Below are 25,711 nucleotides of genomic sequence, written 5' to 3'. Positions count from 1 at the left end.
AACTTTCTGACAATTAGAGCGGTGGTTGCATCAGTGCTTAGTTCTTGTGGCCCTTTCTTTACACATCCAGGGAAATGCTGTTCGCCATTTTGGGATCAGCAACAATTTTTCTTTTGCCAGGGATCCTGGAGGTTCCCCCTCCCCCTTTGGCCACCTTCCAGGCATGGAACAGGTATCCCTGAGGATGTATGGGTGGGAGGTATTTTTAAATTTCCTGCATTATGCAGGGGGCTGGACTAGATGGCCCTTCCAAATCTGTTATTCTAATGTAAGCCACTTTGGACCCTCATTGGGGAGAAAGGCAAGGATATAAATGAAGTAAATAAATAGCAACGGCACAAGCGAGGTGATCCGGAAGTGTGAAGGGAGGGATTTGACTGACTTCTGCCCCCAGGCACCTCCTTTTTTTTCCCAGTGGCATGAAAACTTTAGTGGTGCCAGCAGTGCCCATTCACATGGGGGAGGAAGCCTTTCCACTCCGCCCCCTTCCAGTAGCTAGTTGCCTGGCCGCAAGCAGGAACTGCTACTGGGGTGCAGGGATCCCCCATCAGTTATTTCTTTTTATTTTCTTCATTTGTATCCTTCTTTTCTCAATGAGGAGACTCACAGCACCTTCTGGCATCTTTCTCCCCTCCTCCATTCTTATCCGCACAACGAGCCCTTTTCTTTCTCTTTGTCCTGCAGTGGATGTGACTCTGGATCAAGACACGGCACATCGCAATCTTGTCCTTTCGGCGGGTCAGAAGACAATGTACTACGATGACTACCGCATAGATACCTTGCCGAGAGGGGAGAAAAGATTTGATCCTGGAACCTGTGTGCTGGGTTGCCAGGCATTCACCTCAGGGAGACACTGGTGGGAGGTGAAGGTGGAGGGAAATGGATGCGGTTGGGCTGTTGGGGTGGCCAGAGAGTCTCTGAAAAGGAACAATACAAGTAACATCTGGGATACTGAGGATATTTGGGCTAAGAGTATTTGGGTTGTGGGGAAGCAGTCAAATGGCCCCCTCCCTGCTCGAAGGCTTTTAGCTCTTTCATATCCCAAAGCCACTGAATTGATCCTGACCCGTAAGCCTGAGAAGATCCGGGTGTGCCTGGACTACCCAGGGGGCCAAGTGGCATTTTTCAATGCAGAGACGGATGAGTTGATCTTTGTTTTCCGTTCCTGTTCTTTTTTGGGCGAGAAGGTCCATCCTTTTTTCTGGCTCTTTGGGCTTTCAGTCGTTGTGAGCTGTTGAAGAAAACCCCCAGTCATTCTGCTTTGATCATCCCTCCTGGAGAAAGACTAACCATTAGGTGAGCTGTCCCTGGAGCCTCTGTGCTTGGAACAGAAGCTCCCTGTAGCAGTCAAATGACAAAGGGGGACTAGAGTGGGGAAGGGGGCTCTTAGAAAAAGAGGCATATGGAGGATGATCTGACTCAAGGAAGGGAAGTAAGTTCATCGGAACCTGAGGAGGAATTTCCCCAAGAAAGTTTTCATTTCTCCACATATGTTATCTTTGATATGGAAGGCACTTTGTCTAAAAGTAGAGTTGGTTCACAGGGGGAGTTTGTTCACACTCAATAAAGAGTTTCACATTTGGCAAAGAGTTTGTTCAGCTTCTTGCATTCCCTCTGCGCAGAGAGAAGAGAGTGACTGAACCAGTAAAACTGGATGCAGTCTTAGTGCTGACCTCTGAGGTAATCCTTTCAGGGATGGGGAGGAGATCCTTTTGTGACGGGCTTCCTCTGGTTATTTTCTTTTGTGGGGGCGGAAATATTAGAAAGGTTGTCAAATCATAAGAGTTCAGCAAAATTCTCACAAGGGGTTTGAACAATGGTGCCCAGAAACAAGTGGGGGAGGGGTAAGAAAGAGCACAATGAAATGTAGAGGTTCTGGAGCTTTCTTCCTGTGAGCTGCCCAAAATGAGGCCTGATGAGAATTGTTCTGAAAAGGAACTGGTTGTGATTGGTTAGCTCAGTACCAAAATATTGGCAATTTTAGGTTCATGTGTGTGATTCAAGCATATGATACCATCTCTTGGTCTTTCCTGCAGATCAAATGGATATTAAAGGTACAGCTAGAGGGATCAATTTAAAGCTGCTTTCAGCCCACAAGCCGAGTGACACCTTTACAATAAACTTTGAATCCACTTCAGTGATTGCTTTCAAGTGCATTTTGCTTTGTCTCCTGAAAGCTTATACAGCAATAAATGTTATTAGTAGAAGATAAGACTTACAGTAATGGGTTTAAATTATCCCGATTGTGAATCCTATCTTCTGTTGTCAAGAGGAACAGCTCCCTGCCCTCCTCTAAGTGATGCTGAAAAATTACAACACTGAACATAAGAGAAGCCATGTTGGATCAGGCCAGTGGCCCATCCAGTCCAACACTCACACAGTGGCCAAAAAAAAGGAGGTTTACAAGTGGGGCTAGAAGTCCTTCCACTTTGCTCCCCACCCCCAAGCACCAAGAATACAGAGCATCACTTCCAGACAGTTCCAATAATATGCTGTGGCTAATAGCCACTGATGGACCTCTGCTCCATATTTTTATCCAAACCCCTCTTGAAGCTGGCTATGCTTGTAGCCGCCACCACCTCCTGTGGCAGTGAATTCCACATGTTAATCACCTTTTGGGTGAAGAAGTACTTCCTTTTATCCGTTCTAACCCTACTGCTCAGCAATTTGATTGAATGCCCACGAGTTCTTGTATTGTGAGAAAGGGAGAAAAGTACTTCTTTCTCTGCTTTCTCTATCCCATGCATAATCTTGTAAACCTCTATCATGCCACCCCACAGTTGACGTTTCTCCAAGCTAAGAACATAAGAGAAGCCATGCTGGATCAGGCAGATGGCCCATCCAGTCCAACACTCTGTGTCACACAGTGGCCAAAAATGTATTTATATATATATATATATATATATATATATATATATATATATATATATATATATATATATATATATATATATATATATATATATATAGCTAAAGAGCCCCAAGCGTTTCAACCTTTCTTCATAGGGAAAGTGTTCCAAACCTTTTATCATTCTACTTGCCCTTTTCTGCACTTTTTCCAATGCTATAATATTCCTTTTGAAGTGCGGTGACCAAAATTGTACACAGTATTCCAAATGAGACTGCACCATCGTTTTATACAGGGGCATTATGATACTGGCTGATTTATTTTCAATTCCCTTCCTAATAATTCCCAGCATGGCGTTGGCCTTTTTTATTGCAATTGCACACTGTCTTGACATTTTCAGTGAGTTATCTACCACGACCCCAAGATCTCTCTCTTGGTCAGTCTCTGCCAGTTCACACCCCATCAACTTGTATTTGTAGCTGGGATTCTTGGCACCAATGTGCATTACTTTGCACTTGGCCACATTGAACCTCATCTGCCACGTTGACGCCCACTCACCCAGCCTCAACAGATCCCTTTGGAGTGCCTCACAATCCTCTCTGGTTCTTACCACCCTGAACAATTTAGTGTCATCTGCAAACTTAGCCACTTCACTGCTTACTCTCAACTCCAAATCATTTATGAACAAGTTAAAGAGCATGGGACCCAATACTGAGCCCTGCGGCACCCCACTGCTTACCGTCTTCCACTGTGACGATTGCCCATTTATACTCTGTTAGCTATTAAGTAGCCAGTTTTTGATCCGCAAGAGGACTTATAGAATCATAGAGTTGGAAGGGACCTCTAGGGTCATCTAGTACAACCTCCTGCACAATGCAGGGAACTCACAAACACTTCCCCCTAAATTCACAGGATCTTCTTTTTTTATTTTAAAAAGTTTTATTAGTTTAAACTACAATAAAGAAGCATTGCAGATGATATATAAAAAGAGGGGGAAAGAGAGAAAAGGGAACTTAAGAGAGTAGGGGGAAAAGAAACAGAAACCAATACGAATATATCAGTTATAATTCCACCTCCCAATGTATTACTCAAATCTTCCTACCTACAAGTATAAAACCTCCTGCAGTATTACTTCCTTTCTTCCCTTACCAGAGTAAAGGAGAAACAAGTAATTCTTATAACAACCTAGTAAACCGATATAGAACTAAACAATTCTTAAACACAAATTAAATATAACCAGTTCATAAAAAAAATTTATTAGACTGTCTCAACATCAGTTTTTTTGATTAAGCTTAAACCTATAATAGGCAAAGATTAATTTGTTGATTTAGCAGAATCCTAATTAAAAGGAACACATAAAAATTATTTCTTTGTTCATAGCAAATTACATAAGATACATCAAGTTCCATTTCTCCTAACATATTAGTAGCAAATCTACCATATTACCAAAACTATTAAATTCTGCAGCCTTTATACTATTTAGCTTTTTTACCCTTGGTTCTATTCTCACATCATTGGAAGCAGTCTCTCTAAATAGGCAAACTGTGAATAGATCCACTATCTAGAGAGTTATACTAATAAGCCTCATTAACATCATTTCTTCGGATCTCTCTTAATTTTTTAAATCTTAACATGTGTTCATTAATATTAGTTACATGTTTACTTATTCAACAGGAAGAGAGAAGGGAGAAAAGACAAAGGAAAACAAGAGAAACCCAAAAACTTCTTCCCAAAAACTTTAAAAAAACCCTTTTAAGTTCCTTTGGTTTCTACACCCAAGTTGTATCCGAGGCAGCCCATTTGTCCACAGCTTGTCTTTTAAGTAACATCTTTCACTTCTTAGTCAGGGTTCTTTATTCAGCCATTCACCAAAGCAGAAGCAAAATGATCATAGATCTTTTTACGGATAGTTTTCCAAATCCGGATGCGTTGCTTGAAGTGCAACTTTACTCTTCTCAGGATGTCCTGCCCCCTCAACCACAGGAGGAAGAATTCATTGCCATTTTCCGTTCTCCGCTTGAGTGGTTTTGAAAGTGCGTCATAAAAGACCATCTTTCGCCTTTGTTTGTTTCGCCTAATAACACTTTCCCCTTCTGTTTTCACTGCCATCGATTCACTCTCTTTAGTGCTGAACCCCTGTGGATTAGCTATTTCATTAGTTGTCAGATCTTCTTCGCTCAGATCATTAGCAATGAGCATAAAGTAATCTTTAAGAAGCTGCTTAAGTGAAATAAAATCTTCCTTTAAAGATCTGAGATTTAAGCAAATATCTTTTCCATGTGCCATTTCATTAGAGAGTGCCATACTTCAATTTTACATTCAAGACTCAGTCTCTCAAGTCAGATTATATTTTCGCTTTGCTCCTATTTAAGGTATTTTTCCAGTTAGAGTCAGATAAAAGAAACAGAGTTCTTTTTTTTGTATATCTCCTTTGTGTTCAAATCATGTTGCAAATTCTTGATAATCTCTGTAGTATATATCCAATTAAAGTCCGGATCAATTTTAGTAATTATATTCAGTCCTATTTAAAAGGTTAAGACTGCTCCTAACAATCCAAGGTCGCTTAAAATCATCCGTGACCTAGTCTTTTGTAGTTACGCAAAGTGACCCATCAGGGGCTAAAGTTAGGAAGAAAAACACCTACTTGTTAAGTAGAATTGTCGCTTTAGAAGTGGAAAGATGTTGATTTAAAGCTGTACTGGAGAAAAAGAAAGCATAAAAGCAATTGGGAGTTTTTTTTGCTGATAAGCAGCTTTCATAGCCGCAGAGCTTCAGGATGCACGATGAGCGTAGGGGGCAGTTGCCACAAGCCCCCTCCCCCACCGTGGGGTTCCCATGCCGAGAGAAAGCCCTCCAGGCTTTTCCTATGGGGGTATCACATCAGTGAGACCCTTCCAATGACCAGACTCAGATGCCACAGAGAGAGCTCTGCAGGCAGCTCTGAAGCCAAGATGACAGATACCGGAAGTCAATCCACAGGATCTTCATTGCTATCAGATGGCCATCTAGTCTCTGCTTAAAAACGTCCAAGAAAGGAGAGCCCACCACCTCCCGAGGAAGCCTGTTCCACTGAGGAATCGCTCTTAACGGTCAGGAAGTTCTTCCTAATGTTGAGCTGGAAACTCTTTTGATTTAATTTCAACCCATTGGTTCTGGTCCTACCTTCCGGGGCTACAGAAAACAATTCCACACCATCCTCTATATGACAGCCCTTATATCACCTCTCAGCCGCCTCCTCTCCAGGCTAAACATCCCCAGCTCCTTCAACCTTTCCTCATAGGACTTGGTCTCCAGACCCCTCACCATCTTCGTTGCCCTCCTCTAGACCAGTTGCAGCTTGTCTATATCCTTCTTAAAATGTGCTGCCCAAAACTGAACACAATACTCCAGGTGAGGTCTTACCAGAGCAGAGAAAAGCAATACCATAACATCACGTGATCTGAACACTACACATCACGTGATCTGGACACTCAAGTGATCTGGACACTATACTTCTGTTGATACAGCCCAAGATTGCATTTGCCTTTTTAGCCACTGCATCACACTGTTGACTCATGTTCAGCATATGATCCACTAAGACCCCTAGATCCTTTTCGCACATACTACTGCTAAGACAAGTCTCCCCCAAGAAAGGAAAGAATATCCTTGCCACATATACCATGCTTTTAGTTTACCACTCTCCGTCAATAAATCATATAATTTGTATCAGTTAACTTTGGAGTCCTCCTTTTCTCAACAGCCTCTTACCCACTGAACAGGTTCCCCAGCTTTGGGCAGGAGAGAAGAAAGTTGCTTAATGCCGCTGTAAGCCACTGACTTGCAGTCCATATGATGACAGTGGACTGAAGATGCCTGGGCTCAAATCCCACAGGAGCATTTGGCCTAACTTCTCTCACAAGGTTGCTGTGAGAATGAAATGTAACAGCACACACTTCAGTAGAGACACAACAAAAGAAGATAATCAATAGGTGGCTGTGTGGCTAGAAAGTGTTGTCACAGCCCGTCCAGCAACGTTCCAGAGTCACCCCCATGGCTTCTTCACAGATGCAGCTTCCTACAGTAGGATAGGGGCAGAGGTGAGAGCTGGCCACACAACCAGAAGTGACGTCACACGATGTCATGACATAACTTCCCTCCCCCTCCACAGTTTCTACTTGCTGCTTCACTGGTCATTGGGCAGGAGGGCTCCCAGTAGACTGGAGTCCAAAGCAAGAGCCAGATACCCAAGGTGGATGGCAGAGATGAAGAGAGAAACTGCCACAGGCAGTGGGAGAAGCCTCAGTCCAGGTGTGAAAGGCTCCAAGGACAAGCACAGAAGCAAGTTGCTTGCTCCACATGTTCCCCACACGTCCCCCAGCCTTCTCAGGACTCCCTCCCACAAGAATGTTTTCAAATGAAACTCAACAGGAAGAGAAACCTTTAATATAAGCAGACTTCTCAACACATTGAAAACAGCCTCCCCACACACAGTTGCAATGTGAAGGAAGACATTTTACATCACAAAAAGGAGATGGGGGAAGAGTTAAACACTCCCTCCATTGGCACTGCTACCCCACCCCACATCTGCCCCACAGCTGTACTGAACAAAACTTGAAAGGGTGTGGGATACCTGACAAATGATTTCCAAACATCTAATCTTCCTTCCAGAAGTAAGAAAGAATGTGGGGGTGGGGGGGGGGGAGAGCTTCTTCTCCACTGCAGGAAGAGATTGGGATGGGAGGGTGAGAAAAAACGAGATAAAGGCAGGATTAAGGGTTATGGGAGTTAGCAGAAGCCTGCTGGTTTGTTTAGACCTCTCTTTTGGTCCCAATCTGTTATTATTTAATATGTGAAATGGGGAATTGTCTATTTCTGAAATCAGCTACAAAAGTAAGGGAATATTGGGCAATGGAGGGAAAAACAGACTCCATTTTATTTATCAGTTATGTCAACTGGGGCCCTGGAGAAGACCTCTGCAGAACTATAAAATGGGAATCTTGAGTAATATTATTTTTATTAATTGCCCTGGTGAGAAATGACTGTCTTAACAAAGTTGCAGGTGGCCTTTGAAACGGGCCCAAAAGGAGGGCAGGAGGGTCTCTCCAGAGAAGGAAGCTCCAGAGAACTCATAGATCAGGGCTGCTCTGTCAGCATCGAAAAAGGCCACTCGCCCCCCAGCATAGTTCAGACAGACCCGGATCCTCTTGAGCTCCCCACTCAGGATCAAGGCACCATCTTTTATAGATGCCCTGTACTGGCCCCTATATTTCCCCACCTCCCAGCATCCTTCCTCAGGACTAAAGGTGAACAATCCCTTCCTCCTCACAGACTTTCTGGCCACCCCCACCATCCATTCTCCTTCACTTCCCACCAGGACTTCCCAGAAATGGCGGCCCGCTGTGAATCCCTCACGGCCCAGCACATAGGTGTACTCGTCAAATCTCTCAGGATTGTCAGGCAGAGCTTGAGGCTCTTCTCCTACTCGCACACTTTTCCGATCCTCAGAGAGGATGAGTTCAGGATGGGCCGTGTCCGAATCCAGAGTCACATTTGCTGCTGGAGACAGAAATGAAGCCAATTCAGCTGGGAGACAAATAGCAGAGTTGTTTCCCACACCCACCTGACCCTGTTGTTAGTGTCCCAGGTGTGTCTGTTCCCTGTGGCTCTCCCTGACCTGGTTGGTTGTTTAGACATTCCCCCCATTCTGGCTTATTCTGTTTCTTTTTATTATATATTTATTATTCAAATTTATATTCTGCCGTACCCTGCAAGCGGGCTTGGGGCAGATCACAACACAAAGAATAAAAACATATAATAAATCAATATAAAACAATTCAAAAAGCAATAAAAACATAAGGGAGGGACGGTGGCTCGGTGGTAGAGCATCTGCTTGGTAAGCAGAAGGTCCCAGGTTCAGTCCCCGGCATCGCCAACTAAAAAAGGGTCTCTAGGCAAACAGGCGTGAAAAACCTCAGCTTGAGACCCTGGAGAGCTGCTGCCAGTCTGAGTAGACAATACTGACTTTGGTGGGCCCAGGGTCTGATTCAGTATAAGGCAGCTTCATATGTTCATATAGATTTTCTAGTTTGACCTCTTGGCTGGACTGTCCAATGGAAGGAACTACAGGTTTTCTGTGCTTGTATATATCTATATCTAAGAAGCACCCTGAGAGAGAAGCACATTGTGCATCTCATCCACCATTATGAACAAAATCAAGAGCACTTACACAAACACCTGATCACATGAAAATGAGCCAATGAAAGAATGGGTTGAACTTGGAGAGTGGATTTAGTCCTGATCCTTCAGGACTATGCTACAATAGACAGGACAAGAGGAAATACTTCTTTACTCAACTAGTGAGTAAAATGTGGAATTTGCTGTCTGAGGATGCAGTGATGGCCATAGGCATAGATCGCTTTAAAAGGGGGATTAGACAGATTCATGGAGAAGAGGTCTGTCCGTGGCTACTAGTCCTGGTGACTAAAGGGAACCTCCACATTCAGAGGTTTGGAGGGACAAAACAAGAGTGTCCAAGAAATCTTATCCCTGGAGAAACACCAAATAGAAAACACAGTTTGCGAGAGGAAGCTTTTAAGTTTAGAAATGATTGATTTGTGCACAAAATGTACCTTTCTGTAGGTGAAGTCCAGAATCCAGATTGTCTGAGGAAGTGGATGGAATAAAAAAATAAGCAGGCAATCAGTTAACACTTCCCTTCAGTTTTAGCTGAAGGGTTAAGTAGCAGCCACTTCAGCGACAAAGTCTCACTCTCCACCAGATTTTACTGGTTTGCAAATATTCAGATTTGTTTACTGACTTTGCTTCCTGTACCTAATTATGAATTATATTGGTCTGAGACCACAAAGGAACAATGGATTACTTTTGGCAAACTGGCACTTAACCATTAAAGGAGACAAAGAGTGATCTTGAACATGGTTATCCCAAACTGGCACTTAACCATTAAAGGAGAGAAAGAGTGATCTTGAACATGGTTATCCAGAAGTTAACTGCTTGTACACCTGTAATTGTACACCTGGCCCTGCTAATGATACAAGTGACCTGGAAGGTTCCACAATTGTATCTGGCCTCATCTAAAGACATATCTGAAGCTGTTTTTTATTACCTTTCAATTGCTTCATGAGACCTTCCAGCAAGTGATTGATGTCACAGAAGTCCCAGATCCTCCACTTCAATGCAAGAGGAAAAGTCACTGGATTCTCAAACCTCTCCTTTTCTTCATGTCTGGAGAAAAACCATGTTAAGCGGTGGCTTAACATCCATCCAACTCAGAATTCCCACCAGTAGAGCAAAGATATGAAGGTAGGAATACGCAGAAGGCCTAGAGATGCTGGTTGATGATGATTGTAGAGAAAGATGGGAGGCCCTTTGGAGAGAAGAGGTCTACACTAGGGGTGTCAAATGTCTGGCCTGTGGGCCAGAACCAACCCGCCCAGGGCTTTAATCAGGATCCCAGGGCTCTTTTCTCCTTCCCCCCTTTCCTGTCCTCAACATTTGAAACTCAAAGGCTGACAAAGTTCCCTTCTCTTTCAGTTCCCTGCCACATGGAGTAGATTTTCCATTAAGTCTCTGTGCCCAGTTTGATAGGGCCCAGGGGCCTTGATGGAAGATCCATTCCATGTTTTCTTTGCAGCTCTGTCTGTGCTGCAATGTGCTTCAATGGAGTAGAGATCACAGTTTCACTATGAGCATTCCTGAAGCTGAAGCTCAGGCTTCCTGGAGTTGTGTCCTTGTAAATAAAGGGTTGAATGCTCCGAGCCAGCTTGTCTGCTCCGTGGACCTCACCTAATGAGTACTCTAAACTGGGAACTTGCAGCCAAAGGGGGATATTATACTGGAGTGGAGAGAGTCATTGGCAACCTGAGTAGACCTGGGGAGGCAGTAGGAGAGAGAAGCTTGCAATGGTATTTTGTATCTGTAGTTTCTGCTGTGATAGTTGTGCTTTTTCTTGCCATTTTAAACAAGATATTGCAAGAGTATTCAGCATGTTTGTACTTTAAGTTTTCAGCATGTTTGTATTTTAAGTTAAAAAATAATATCATTAAATATGATCGTCTGTGTCCTTTATAAAGTTTATATCTCCGCTACCTCAGATTACATTTTGTGACACACATGTCCCGGCCTCACAAAGTCCCCTTTTTGTCAGATCTGGCCCTCCTAACAAATTTGAGTTCAACACTCCTGGTCTACCCATTTGCAGTTACTCTTGAGATCCCAAAGCCACACATCTGAAGGCCAAATCAGACATCAAGAGGAACAAGGATTTTTTTGCCTAACAGCAGCAACCCTTCAATCCTGCTTCACATCTGCAGAGGGAGAGAAGCAAGCTATTGTGCTGTAGTGGTTTGAGAGCTGGGCCATGACTGGGCCCCGGTTCATTTCCCCACTCAGCCCTGTAGCACAAAAGCATCCTGCTCCTTTTAATGGCCTGCAACTTGTGTAAGGCATCTTGCAACTTGTTCAAGCCCATTAATGTCACATCATGCTCCTTCTTCCTCTAAAAATGTCTGGGGAAATGTTACAGCAGAAAGGAAAAGTTTCCAATCTACAACTGAGAAATCCTCTAGTAAGGCTATAGTACTGCAGTCCAAGTTCTCTGCTCATGACCTGAATTCAATCCTGGCGGAAGCTGGGTTCAGTTAGTCGGCTCAAGGTTGACTCAGCCTTCCATCCTCCCGAGGTCGGTAAAATGAGTACCCACCTTGCTGGGGGAAAAGTGTAGATGACTGGGGAAGGTAATGGCAAACCACTCCATAAAAAGTAAAAAGTATGCCGTGAAAACGTCATGCTGCTACGTCACCCCAGAGTCAGAAATGACTGGTGCTTGCACAGGGGACTACCTTTACCTTTTTAGTCTGAGCAAGAGCAACACCTCTAAGTGCTGTGTGGTGGCAGGAATGCTGATGGCACAAGCCCCAACTTCTGCTCCCTCATGAGTAGCCACCCTCACACATGGCACACCCTGGACTGAGTGGAGCTCTCATCACAGAGTTTGATGTTCAAGTGGCCCTCTGGGCAGCACAGATGCCCAACCAAGTCACCTCACCAGCTGAGCCCAATAACATTTTAAAAGGTAGTGCAAGCACCAGTCATTTTCGACTCAGGGGTGACGTTGCTTTCACAATGTTTTCACGGCAGACTTTTTACGGGGTGGTTTGCCATTGCCTTCCCCAGTCATCTACACTTTCCCTCCAGCAAGCTGGGTACTCATTTTACCAACCTCGGAAGGATGGAAGGCTGAGTCAACCTGGAGCCAGCTACCTGAACCAGCTTTCGCTAGGATTGAACTCAGGTCGTGAGCAGAGGGCTCCGACTGCAGTACTGCAGCTTTACCACTGTGTGCCACGGGGCTCTTAGATTTACCTCCTTCCATTTTGTGGAACTGAAAGAGCTGAGGTGACTAAACTCAACCTGTGCATGTCCAAGGGCAGGGTGGCTTCTTTGACAAGTGAAACTACCCTCGATTCAGCACAAGAATTCTGCAAGAACCTTCTAGAGACATACAGCCAGGTCTTAGCCCTAACACCACCACCCCACTGCTGTTTGGAACATGGTTTTCTGTCCATGGGACTGTGTTCATCGGCAGTTTGCTATGTACAAACAGATGCAGATCTGTGATCCTAGTCACGCCTGATGTGGACCTGAACTGGAAGGAACACTTTTTTCACACTCTACCTAGATCCATCCCAGCATCAGGAGGGTAATGAGAGAGGAACCCACTTACCTCAGCAAGGTGTTTCGGACATCCTAAAGAAGGGAAAAGAAAGAAAATTCAGTAACTGCCATGGGCCAAATTGGGAAGACCTCCCCTCCTCCTCAGATTCTCGAAGGTGATGCATTCTGACTCTTTTTATTGTGTGTCCTATTCAAGTTCTCATTCATAAAATGACTCATGAGAGAACTTCTTCATGAGGGAATGACATCAGCAAGTGGGGTTGCCAAGTCCAATTAAAAAATATCTGGAGACTTTGGGGGTGGAGCCAGGAGCATAATTTAACTTCAAGCGAGTTCTGGCCATCACATTTAAAGGGACAGCACACCTTTTAAGATGCCTTCCTTCCATAGGAAATAATGAAGGATAAGGGCACCTTCTTTGGGGGCTCATAGAATTGGACCCCCTGGTCAAATCTTTTTGAAACTTGGGGGGTATTTTGGGGAGAGGGACTGGATGCTATACTGAAAATTTGGTGCATCTACCTCAAAAATTAGCCGCCCCAGATACCCAGGGATCAATTCTCCATTATTTCCTATGGGAATAATACTCCATGTGGAATAATAGAGTTCCCAGCAGACATTTCCCTCCCCTCCCCCCACTTTCCCTGAAGGGGGGGCCTCCAAACCAGGGGATCCCCTGCCCCCACCTGGGGACTGCCAGCCCTAGCTACCCTGCTCTCTCACACACACAAACTCATACCCACCATTTACTTGCTCTAAAACGAAAGCAAAACAAATGGAGGGACTGTGTTTTGAAGAGCTTCTGCTATTGACCCTTCCCCATTAAGTACTTCCTGCTTCCTGCTCAACTTTAAAGGCACACATACACAGACATTTTGAAAGGGGACCTGTTCGTAGGTTTCTAAACCTGTCGGAGATCTAGAGGTAAGTGGTGCCTGTGGGGGGCAAGCCTGTAAAACCGGGGGGATCCCCCGCTGGGACCTGGGGATTGGGAAGCAAGCAAGGCAAAGCTATTTTGGAGGAGAGCTTTGATCTGCTGCAGAAGATCTTGCATAGAACCTTTGTTTTTAGTTGTCCTGAAGAGCTACCCACAAATCTTATTCAAGGGTCATTTGGTAGAAAAATAGGTGGTGGAGCTCATTAGCACAACTCATTAGCATATGCCGCCGCCCCGCACAAGCCAAAAGCAACCCGATGCAAGAAAGGAAAGCCCTGGGAGAGCAAGGCCTGCTTGGGCTGGCTAGAGATCCAGCCAGTCCAAGCAGGCCTCGCTCGCCTGGGACTCTTCTGGGCTGCCCCCCACCACCAGTCAAAAGGTCAGCAAGCCACCCGCCACCCAAAATCACATAAGTGTAGGAAGCATGGCACAGGCTTCTCCAGGGGTTAGTGAGGGCTGCTGGTGACTGTCTGTCTATCCGCTCTCCTAATCCAGGGATTGTTATGCAGCTGCACCTACTATTCAATGGACAAGGTAGGTGGGGAGGAAGATGGGGAGCTGTCAGAAAGTTCAGGAGATGTGCTCTTGTGAGCTCCTGCTGAATCTGAGGCCTGCTCTTATTACCTGCATCAGTTTTTCAAACATATACACACTCTTCAGAGATTCCTCCATCCATCCCCTGTAGTTCCCTAAGCACTCGACGAATGGCCATCCCTTCTTCTCTACCAGTGTCATCCCAGAGCTTCATCTAGGTCAGTCACTAACAGCTTAAAATGGTGCCACATTCCCTATGGAATGAGGGACACAACAGCAAAGGGTACTTTGAGGCCTTCCTGGAACAGAGGCATTAAGCGAACTCCACCCTCCCTTCACCACAAACTTTATACAAATCACAGCCTCTTGATTCTCAGCCTAAGCAAATGAGAGCTCTAAACAATAGCAGAAGCTGAGGGTTTGGAACCAGCCTGTTCTTGCCACACTCTCACCTGCAGCAGTTCATTGGCTGCCTGCTGACTCTTCTCCTCCATCAACCTGATGAGGGTTTCCAGACAGGAGAGTTCCTCAGAGAGCCCGGCCAGGTGCTCGTCCCTGTTCCTCGCTACCTCCCTCTCCACTTCTTCCATCTGGGCCAGCAAAAGCTTCTCTTGTTGCTCCAAAAACATGTGCAGTTGTCTGAACTTGGCTAATGTCTTTTGCTTCTCTCCTGTGGTTTGCTTCTGAGATGAGAAGAGAAGAAGACAACGGCAGGAACACAGCTGGCCTCTGCAGTGGGAAGAGGCACACGAGGAGACTCCTATTGGAAGGGCACTTTGGCCTCTCACAGAGATCACAGTGAAGATAGGAAAGAGAAAGTTTCCTAAGAACCCATCCTTAAGGCCCAAAGTATACAAGGATCTTACTCAAATTCCTGGAGGGGTTATTTCAGCCACAGAGAATTCAGTTTGTAGTGGAAGACCCAGAGAGTAGGACCTTCTTCAGTTCATTTGTTTCCGCACTAAAATACCCTTGAGATGCTGACCCCCCAACAGGGGATGAGATACAGTGGTTGAGTAGAAATACTGCTGGGGAGAAAAGAGCTAAGAAGCCTGTTCTCCTCACTTTGTCAACTGCAGCATCCCTGGCTGCATTTTGGGCAAGAAAAAAACGTAAGGAGAAAAAAAAAACACACTACTGAGTATTCCAAGTACTCGCCCCCTTCAAACTAGAAATTGCTGAACACCCATTAGCTCAATTCAGGACCAGTGGGGGCATCTATTGGGATCTTTAGGATGTATTTCTTTGGAAGTGGGACACTCTCATCTCTTTTCAGAGACTCAAGAGTCATTTTCAAGAGTGTGCAGTTCTGTGGTACCCCCAGCCCAGGTATAGCTCTGTTTAGTTACGTTTACCTTTGGGGGCCTGGTCTGTTGAATACTGACCATCATACACCATAGAATTTAGGGGGATGGAATGGGAACTCAGACAACTAAAGCAAGTTTGGCGGCAGACTCGCAATGAAGCTGCAAGAGCATCTTGTAGGATGTTTATGAAAGGCTATGAGGTGGCAGTGAAGCTGCAAGGAGGGAATTCTGTTCAGCCTCCACTGCGTCCGCTAGCTGTTGCCCAGCATAATTGTTTAGATCTCTGACATTCCTCATGAAGAGGAATCAGAACCCCAATAATTTGGCCATTAGCTGTGAAGCATTTGTGAACTTTTTCACAGATAAAGCCAAAGCCCTGTCGCTCCATCATGGCCTACCCAATCAGTGTTGTGAACTGAAGATCCCTTGGCTACCTTTGGTTTTGGTTTCTGAGATCTTCAGCTGAATCTCTTATGCTGATGTTAATAGGATCCTGGTTGCTGTTAGGCCAAACACATGCCTCTTAGATCCATGTCCCTCATGGCTAGTGAAAGCTGGTGATGAGAGGATATGGGGCCTACTGACGGACATTATCAATCTGTCCCTGGAAACAGTGGTCTAGCAGGAGGATCCTTCTCAGCCCTGGCTTCGGACTGGGGGAACTCTCTGCCATATGGCACCAGAGCTCTACAGGACTTAATACAATTCTGCAAGGCCGGCAAGGCACAGATATTCCACCAGACTTTTGGTCAAGGACAGCAATGAGTTCTTCTTGTTTAGATTCCTCTTCCTTATCCTCTTTCCCTTTCTCCCCATCTCCTTCTTCCCCTGCCATTGAGGCGACACTGTCCATAACCATTTGTACATAAATTTATGCACCATCTGGAGTTTGTTGTATGAATATGACGAATATTTTAAAGCTTAATTTGTCCTGTAGTTTTAACATTGTCATGATATATTTTTATAATTGTTGTTCATTGCCCAGACCCCCATTAATTTGGGGTTTGGGTGATTCAAAAACAGGAAGGAAGGCAGGCAGGCTCAAAATTGAAAGGGGAGAGGATTTCATGTGAATTGATTTTTCTATTTGGACTTCGTTTCCCCCTCTTATACTAGTTCCGGAATCTCTTCACTTCCCAGCCATAGCTGACACTTACAAGCAGGTCTTGGCTTTTTTTCTCTACATCTTCCCTATATACCACAATTCTTTCTCTCTTCTTCTTCTGAATCTCCAGACTGCGGCAGAATTGATCCTGGGGAGACAGGGGTGACACCCAAAACTGAGATTTTTTTTTCCATTTTAGAAATTTACTATAAAACATATGAGAAGCCAAACTATCATTAAGGGCCAAACTAGACCTAATTGCCCCATGTCTTCAACATTTCCCAAATGCTAAACCCAGGTAGCTTTCTCATGGGAATGGTGCCCCACCTCAGTGCAAAAATATTCCCAGTGGCCACACTGCTTCCTCAGGGGAGATTCACTCCATGCTTTGCCCATCATTCCAGCCCTTCCACGGGAGCGGTTTTTTGGCATTAAAATACTATACATTGTCAGTATATCATTATTTTGCTAACACTACAAAAATATACCCAGCAGTGAGATTTTTTTTAAAAAAAACAGCATAAAGTTTACCGATGAGCGAAGGAGAATGCCAGGTAGAAGGGCAAATGGTATTGGATTGGGGGTGGGTGGACATGCATACTTTTTGGTCCACACTTTCCCAAACCCTCTTTGATGACCTTCCAAGAAAGAGCAGATGAAAGAAGGGGAAGCTCTGTGTGGAAGCAAGGCCAGCTGTGGAAAGGAGGGGATTCATCCCTTCTGTGGTGCAGCAGAAGGGCCATGCCTCTGATAGAAGTGCCAAACAGAAGGTCCTGAGTTCAATGCCCGGCATTTCCAGTTGAAATAAATAAGTAGCAGTTGATGTGAAAGACCTCCACCTGTGCCCCTGAAGAGCCCCTGCCAGTCAGAGTGGACCTGGCTACACCAAGGTTTGACTCAGAATAAGACAACTTCATGGGTAGTTCTCCCACAACCTACCCCCAATGTTCTTCTTTTTATTTAAACTGCTGCCTCACAGCTGCTGTGTGTGAAGGTGTGGGGGACACACACTGATGGGCAAACAGCCACTGACATTGGGATAGCAGGATGTGTGGGGGGAGAGTGTTAAAACTGGGTCATGTGGCTGCCCCCTCCTAGCTCAGCCATGCTATAGGCTGGTCAGATGTTAACACAGCCAGAGAAGAAGGGAGTCCATCTCCCCGTATCACCCAGCTTTAGCCTCAGCAGGGGGGAAGGAGGCAATGCCTGAGGAAACCATCTAGCTAGGAAGGAGGCAGCAAAGAGAGCAAGAAGAAGGAGAGGATCCACAGCTCTTCCTCACCATCCTCCACATTGTTGGTTTCCTACCTTGTATTCTTGGGAGGCCTCCTCAAGAGGAAGGGTTTCATGATCTCTATGCTCTTTGGATCGGTCACAGACCACACAGATGAGAGCTTCATCATCCTTGCAGAAGAGTTTCAGTGGCTCCTGGTGCTTTTGACAAACTCTCTGTTTTCGGGCTGCCACAACTTCCTGATCCCAAAACAAAGACACAGTATTCATTTCCCCCCTGTAGAACTGGACCTCTCTTTGTACTGACTGGATATGATTAGCGCTCATTCTGTTTTTTTTTAAAAAAACAATTTTTATATGAAAGCTGGATGTAACCAAGTGTATCCCTGTGAATTTGCCCTTTGTTGGAGTTGGGGTGGGGAGTTACTTTGTCTGTGTGAGGGAGCTGTGGGAAGAATACTGAAGAAAAAGAGTTCTGAGGAAAAGGAAGGCGCGAGAAGCTGTCTGGGTTCTGGGGCACAGATCAGGGAAGCCTCAAAAGAGCTGCAGCTGTACCAAGAGCCCCAAGTGAAGCACTTGCATCACAGACAGCCATCCATGCCCCAGCAGGCAGAGAGTGAGAGACTTGGAGAAGGCCTCAGAGAGAAACATTGCCTTTTGTGTTCCCACTTCCAGTTGCATTGCCTACACTGCAGTTTGCCATGTGTGTGTCCCGCATTGATTCTCCACCCTTCCACTTTGGACTAAACCCTACTTTGTATTTTAAGTTCTACTTGTAAATGGTTGCCAGTGACTGGATTGTCTGGGAGCTATTTTTATTTTTTGTAAACCCTTCATTCAATAAGAAACCCAGGACATATAATGCAGAGGTAGCCAAACTTAACATGAGCCACATAGAATAAATGCCAGATGTTTGAGAGTAGGAAGAGAAGTAGAAAGAAAGCAACTTTAAGTGCATTCTCCAAGATGCCAGCTGGCTTGGCTTGGAGAAGTGATTTAAAGAAAGAAATGCCTCCTCCAAGCTGGCTGATGGGGCAGTGGGGGCTTCAAGAGCCACACAATATATATGAAAGAGCCACATGTGGCTCCCAAGCCACAGTTCGGCCACCCTTGGAATAATGTCTTCTCTCAACTGGGGTTGGAAGGAGATACTGGGGTTACACAAGTTTTTATTAAGCCTCAGATTCTTTTGGAAGTCAATGAATGAATCACAACTCCCAGTTCCAAGAAAACTGCATTCTCTATGCACCTGCTTTGAGCTGCTATTTGCATTGTGCCAGAGGAACCTCCATACACCACACCATTCCTTTCTTTCAATTCACATATCTGGGTGACTAAGATGGCAAACCTCCCAAAGTAGATCCAAATCGGTTAGGCAGTGAAGCTGGAACTGCATGAATATGATGGACCCCAAAGGTTTTTAAGACAAATTTCAGATTTCACTCCGGAAGGTCCACCTGCTCACAGACAACATCTCCTCCTAGGTGGTCCTCCAGACAACATCCGCAATGTTCCAAACACATGGCAATTGTGAATTCTGAGACTGGCACAACAAGCTGATACTCATCCTGAAGTGAGTTAACTTGAGGTTGATTTGGAGTTTGCCCTCCTTGTATCTTAATTCTTCTGTATTTTAAAATACAATTGACAGTAACTAGAATAAATAAAATGAGCCATTCCTTCACATCCTGGATTCATGAGGGCACCTGTGGGTTCCTTGAGCTTTCACCTGGAAATACATTAACTCTTTCTAAATCCTCTAAGGATTTCTGCAGTCAGCCTGGTGCTGAGAACAGTTTTTGGCCCCTCTGAGACTTGGCACAAAGTTAGCCTTGAATTGGCCAGCCTTGGCCATTGTGTACTGCTTAGTTTCTGGAAACAAGATGGAGACTCTTGTTGCCTTCTGCTTCTCCATATTCACAATGATTGATCTATGATACTGGAAGCTCCACCATCAGAGGCCCACATTTGGGGGACTGGGCAGAAGCCTCCTTGGGCAGTGAAACCTCTTGGACTGGCCACACACTTCAATCTCAGTATGGGAGGGCCAAGGAGACAGCCATTGGAAATAATGGAAAGGTCACACACCTTAATTGGGGAGAAATGAGATTCTATGGCACCAGTTCTTCAGTTAAGGGTGACCTGTCAGTAAAAGCCTGGGTGAGGCACCAATACTGAGTGGGTAAGCCAGCAAAAGGTGATCTTCTATGTGGTGTAGCCAGTTTGATGTAGTGGATCCTAATCTGAAGAATCAGGTTTGATTCCCCACTTCTCCAAATGAAGCCAGCTGGGTGACCTTGGGTTGATCACAATTCTATCAGGAGGAGACTGTAAACTCTGAGACTCAACTAGTGAAAAGCAGGGTTTAAAAACCTCCTCCTCCTGGATGGGGTGAAGAAGAGAAGAGGAGGTAGCCAACCCCACAATCATGATGAAAAACCCTCTCCTCAAACACCTTTTTGGATTTTTATTACTAGCTGCTGCATTGCAAACTACTTTGTGGCTGACGGGGGTGGTGGAGGGAGAAAATAATATCTTAATATCACATTATATTAAAAGTTACAAGCCAGCTGTCAGCAAGCAGCAACAGCCCTAAGCTTGAGAGACCCTTGCACCAAAGTGAAGTTTTCAGCCACCCACGAGGACGTAAGAAAATCTCCTTCCAGAGATTTCTTACTCTATTTTCTCGGAAAGCCTCCTCTAGAGGAACCACCTCGTGATCTTTGTGCTCCTGGGATACCCCACAGACCATGCAGACAGGGACCTGGTCCTCCTTGCAGAAAAACCTCAGGGGCTCCTGGTGCTTCTCGCAGGCTTTCCCTTCTCCCCCCTTTCCTTCCAGAGGGCTCAGTTTCTTAATGATCTCCACAAAGTTGGCCAGCTGCTGGTTCGGGCGGAGTTTCCTCATCCGAGCTCTTCCTCTGCACTGGGGGCAGGAGGGCTCGGCGGCCCCCGCCTCCCCCCAGCTGCGGGTCAGGCAGGCGAGACAGAAGTTGTGGCCGCACTCAGCGATGGTCACCGGGTCCCTAAAGAAGTCCAGGCAAATGGAGCAAGAGGCTTCCTCACAGAGCTCCTTCAGGAGACCCTCAGTCGCCATGGCTACGGCTGGACTCTAACTTTTATCGAGGGGAAGAGCGAAGAACAGTTGGCGTCGGTTTTTTCCCCGCTCTGCCAAGCAGGGAGGGGGCGTTTCTCTTCATGCAAATGACTCTCAGCCGGCGCCCAATCAACAGCCTCGGGTAGAAAACAGCCACCTGAAGAAGCACATTGCTAGAAAAGGAGAGGGCGGAGTCAGAGCTTCAGATAGAAACGCCTCTTTTGCGCTCTTTGGGCTGGCATATGCAGGTGCTTGGGAGGGGGAAATCCTTCCCGTTGTACTCCAGGGGACTGGCAGGTGGGATGTCTCTGGGACATCTTGTCCCCACCCCCCAGGTATCCTGGAAGCAGGCCTCAGATCCAGCAGGAGCACAGCTCCTGAAACTTTCTAATGGCTCCCCCTCTTCCTCCCCACCTATCTTGTCCATTGAATAGTAGGTGCAGCTGCATAACAATCCCTGGATTAGGAGAGCAGGTGGGCAGCCAGCCACTAGGAGCTTTGCCACGCCCCCAGCAGCCCTCACTAACCCATGGAGAAACCCACACCACCCTTTCTCCACTTCTTATGTGATTTTGGGTGGCGGATGGCTTGCTGGCCTTTTTTTGGGAGGGGGGGGCAGCCGCCCAGGAGAGCCCCTGGCGGGCCAGCCAGCCAGCCAAATCAGGGTTCGTTTATCCGGGGCTCTCCTTTCTTGCATCGGGTTGCTTTTGGCTGGGGGCAGTGGCATACGCTAATGAGTCATGCTGATGCTAATGAGCTCTACCACCTATTTTTCTACAAAATAACCCCTGCCTGGAAGGATCCCCAAGACAAGAAAATCACTTGGGATATATTGGAGGAATTGGGGGGTGGGAAGGATGTAGCAACGGAGCAGATTTCCTGAGGGGAGTAACCACTTCTACCTGCCCCTTTCCCAAAAAACAGCCATTCTCATCTTCCCACCTTCCTTCTTGCTGGGTGGGAGGGAAGAGAGAGTGTGGCAGAAACACTCCCCAAGGAAGCTGACTCAAAATAAGGAAGTCCAGCTGTTTGGATGCGATTCCACCTCACTTATCCTTTGCCACTAACACCCACTAGCCTAGCGTGTTGTTCCCTGCAACCCCAGATCTGAATGCCGATTCTAGATTCGCAGGCGGAGGGCAGAATGGGCTGCCCTACTGCAGATGCTGAGAGAAGGGAATCATATTTCCCAAAGCTCCCCCCTCCCCGCCCACACGTGCAACAAAAGTTCCTCAAGGCCACACATCCAAGCTCTCAGATTCAAGAGAAGTCAAGGAGGGGAAAGGATTCCTTTGATAGGCAAGCTGCAGCCAAAACCTTAGAAAAGAGCTTTCTGAATCTGAGGCTTGGTCAGACAACTTCCAAGTCTCTCTCCTCAGCAAAGGAAGGGGAAGGTGCCCTTCATGCTGGCTTGCACACAGCTAAAGTCTTTGAAAAGAGTCAGTGAATCCAAGGCTGTCACACCACATTTTGCCAAGGAAGCGAAGGTGTCTTCATTCAGGCTGGCACACAGCCAAAGCTATTGTGAAGAACTCTTTCAAGTCCAGCTGTATTAAATCATGCCTTCATGAAGAACCAGATAAACATAAACCATGCCTTCAGGGAACTGGATAAGCATATCTAGCAAACGTCCTTCAGATGCTGAGGCAGTGGCACTGTCTTCTTGGTGCTTGGGGGGCAACTGTCAGAGGGCTTCTGGTCCCATTAAGAACATAAGAGAAGCCATGTTAGATCAGGCCAATGGGCCATCCAGTCCAACACTCTGTGTCACACAGTGGCCAATATATGTGTGTGTGTGTGTATGTGTATACACACACACAAATATATATATATAGTGGCTAATAGCCACTGATGGACCTCTGCTCCATATTTTTATCCAATCCCCTTAAAGCTGGCTATGCTTGTAGCTGCCACCACCTACTGTGGCAGTGAATCCCATATGTTAATCACCCTTTGGGTGAAGAAGTACTTTTATCCATTTTAACCTGACTGCTCAGCAATTTCATTGAATGCCCACGAGTTCTTGTATTGTGAGAAAGGGAGAAAAATACTTCTTTCTCTACTTTCTCCATCCCATGCATAATCTTGTAAACCTCTATCAAATGTCACCCCGCAGTTGACGTTTCTCCAAGCTAAAGAGCCCCAAGCATTTTAACCTTCCTTCAGAGGGAAAGTGTTCCAAACCTTTAATCATTCCAGTTGCCCTTTTCTGTACTTTTTCCAATGCTATATCATCCTTTTTGAGGTGTGGTGACCAGAATTGCACACAGTATTCCAAATGAGACCACACCATCGATTTAATTTGTTTTAATTGAATCATGACGTGTCATGTCTGTGAGCCGCCCTGAGCCCGCCTTCTGGTGGGGGAGGGCGGGATATAAGAATAAAATTCGATTTGATTTGATTTGATTATACAGGGGCATTATGATACTGGCTGATTTGTTTTCAATTCCCTTCCTAATAATTCCCAGCATGGCGTTGGCCTTTTTTATTGCAGTCGCACACTGTCTTGACATTTTCAGTGAGTTATCTACCATGACCCCAAGATCTCTCTCTTGGTCAGTCTCTGCCAGTTCACAACCCATCAACTTGGTGGACCTCCTGATGGCACGTGGGTTTGGACCACTGTGTGACACAGATTGTTGAACTGGATGGGCCACTGGCCTGATCCAACATGGTTTCTCTTATGTTCTTAACAGGTGACAGAAAGAGCAGGCAGCTCTGTTGTGTGAACTCCTAAACAATTAAGTTACAAAGAATGGCCATTTGACAGCACCAAAAGCAAGAGTTGGCCCAATCCTGAGGAGGCCTCATTTAAGCCATAATGACACAGTGGAAATCCAAAAATATTTATTCTTTAAATTTAGTTTATTTTTCCCTACAATGAGTACTGATGACAAAAACTTTGGATAGAAATATGTCTCCTCAGCCTCAAGAATGTGGTGAGGAAAGTGGCAGAGATAGGAGGGGTGTTCTTCACCTACTAGAAAGCCTTAGAAATCTTTTCCCTAACTGGCCTGCACACTTGCAGTCCCAGTGTGGGATTGCACAGAAGCCACAATGATGAACTAAAATGTCTTTAATTTGGTAGGTGGTTCTACCTCCAACATATTTCTCTTTTAGATATTGTATCAGAATAATGCTTTTGTACTGACATACTCAAACAAGGGATATTGGCTGTTTCTCTCATTACATATACTAAACCCATCTTCCACTATATTTTAATGTATTTTTCCAAATGGCAAACTAGAATGATTTATGTTACATGTTAAAAGGTAAATTAGTTGGACAGGAAAAACTTCTGGGAAAGAAATGCCTTCTTTTTGACCCAGGTTTATTAGCAATAGAATAATTAACAGGCATTCTCACATTCTGACATGTTACTGTTTTATGGTTTCCCACGCTAATGCAACCCAGATCAAAGGTTTTCTGAATTTGTTAATTTTACTATTCTGCTATTGATTTTTAACTTTGTACCACTTGGCATTCCAAACCCCACCAGCTATATGTGGCTCTGCTTACTGTACCTCATTCCGCATCTGAAGAAGCATGCATGCACACGAAAGCTTACGTTCTGAATAAAACTAAGTTGGTCTTAAAGATACAATTGACTCCTATCTTGTTCTACTACTTTAGACCAACACAGCTATCTATTTAGATCATACTTCTTTCCTGTTTTGAACAATGGCTGCCATTCTTGAATACTGGAAAAGAAACAGGCAAATGGGGCAAAAGAGGCTACACTGTCCCTCATGAAGCCTCACTCTAGGCATGATTAAAGTGTCTTGTTAAGAACATAAGAGAAGCCATGTTGGATCAGGCCAATGGCCCATCCAGTCCAACACTCTGTGTCACACAGTAGCCAAAAAATTTTATATATATATACACACACACAGTGGCTAATAGCCACTGATGGACCTCTGCTCCATATTTTTATCTAACCCCCTCTTGAAGCTGGCCATGCTTGTAGCCACCACCACCTCCTGTGGCAGTGAATTCCACATGTTAATTACCCTTTGGGTGAAGATGTACCTCCTTTTATCCGTTCTAACCCAACTGCTCAGCAATTTCATTGAATGCCCACGAGTTCTTGTATTGTGAGAAAGGGAGAAAAGGACTTCTTTCTCTACCTTCTCCATCCCATGCATAATCTTGTAAACCTCTATCATGTCACTCTGCAGTCGACGTTTCTCCAAGCTAAAGAACCCCAAGCGTTTTAACCTTTCTTCATAGGGAAAGTGTTCCAAACCTTTAATCATTCTAGTTGTCCCTTTTCTGCACCTTTTCCAATGCTATAATATCCTTTTTGAGGTGCGGTGACCAGAATTGCACACAGTATTCCAAATGAGACCGCACCATCGATTTATACAGGGGCATTATGATACTGGCTGATTTGTTTACAATTCCCTTCCTAATAATTCCCAGCATGGTGTTGGCCATTTTTATTGCAATTGCACACTGTCTTGACATTTTCAGTGAGTTATCTACCACAACCCCAAGATCTCTCTCTTTGTCAGTCTCTGCCAGTTCACACTCCATCAACTTGTATTTGTAGCTGGGATTCTTGGTCCCAATGTGCATTACTTTGCACTTTGCACTTGGCCACATTGAACCTCATCTGCCACGTTGACGCCCACTCAGCCAGCCTCAACAGATCCCTTTGGAGTTCCTCACAATCCTCTCTGGTTCTCACCACCCTGAACAATTTAGTGTCATCTGCAAACTTGGCCACTTCACTGCTTACTCTCAACTCCAAATCATTTATGAACAAGTTAAAGAGCATGGGACCCAATACTGAGCCCTGAGGCACTCCACTGCTTACCGTCCTCCACTGCGCAGACTGGCCATTTATACTTTCTGCTTCCTATTAATTAACCAGTTTTTGATCCACAAAAGGACCTGTCCTTTTACTCCATGACTCTCGAGCTTACTAAGGAGCCTTTGATGAGGAACTTTATCAAAAGCTTTCTGGAAGTCA

The 25,711-nt window shown here is 45.3% G+C and overlaps 1 protein-coding gene across 1 annotated transcript; it reads right to left on the bottom strand.

The window, feature by feature from the left end:
• Window positions 1–7,251: 7,251 nt before the first annotated feature.
• LOC132571348 (E3 ubiquitin-protein ligase TRIM7-like) lies at window positions 7,252–20,733 on the bottom strand. The gene is made up of 8 exons (XM_060238153.1): window positions 20,314–20,733; window positions 17,712–17,876; window positions 16,456–16,551; window positions 14,444–14,674; window positions 12,570–12,592; window positions 9,951–10,069; window positions 9,457–9,489; window positions 7,252–8,380 (listed from the first exon to the last, which is right to left on the bottom strand). Exons 1-8 carry the CDS (start codon window positions 20,731–20,733, stop codon window positions 7,872–7,874), a joined length of 1,596 nt encoding a protein of 531 aa, XP_060094136.1. The 3' UTR covers window positions 7,252–7,871.
• Between the last annotated feature and the right edge of the window lie 4,978 nt (window positions 20,734–25,711).

Source organism: Heteronotia binoei, chromosome 5 (genome assembly GCF_032191835.1).
Source record: "Heteronotia binoei isolate CCM8104 ecotype False Entrance Well chromosome 5, APGP_CSIRO_Hbin_v1, whole genome shotgun sequence".
Taxonomy (NCBI): Eukaryota; Metazoa; Chordata; class Lepidosauria; order Squamata; family Gekkonidae; genus Heteronotia; species Heteronotia binoei.
This window is presented reverse-complemented; position numbering and strand designations above follow the sequence as displayed.

Excerpts from the sequence above, each read along its gene's own strand:
- LOC132571348 (XM_060238153.1), bottom strand. The coding sequence starts at position 20,733 with ATGGCGACTGAGGGTCTCCTGAAGGAGCTCTGTGAGGAAGCCTCTTGC. Across the intron at positions 16,552-17,711 it reads AGGCCTCCCAAGAATACAAG|GATCAATTCTGCCGCAGTCT; the intron begins GTAGGAAACCAA and ends CTGTCTCCCCAG. Across the intron at positions 14,675-16,455 it reads AAAAAAGCCAAGACCTGCTT|AAGCAAACCACAGGAGAGAA; the intron begins GTAAGTGTCAGC and ends TTCTCATCTCAG.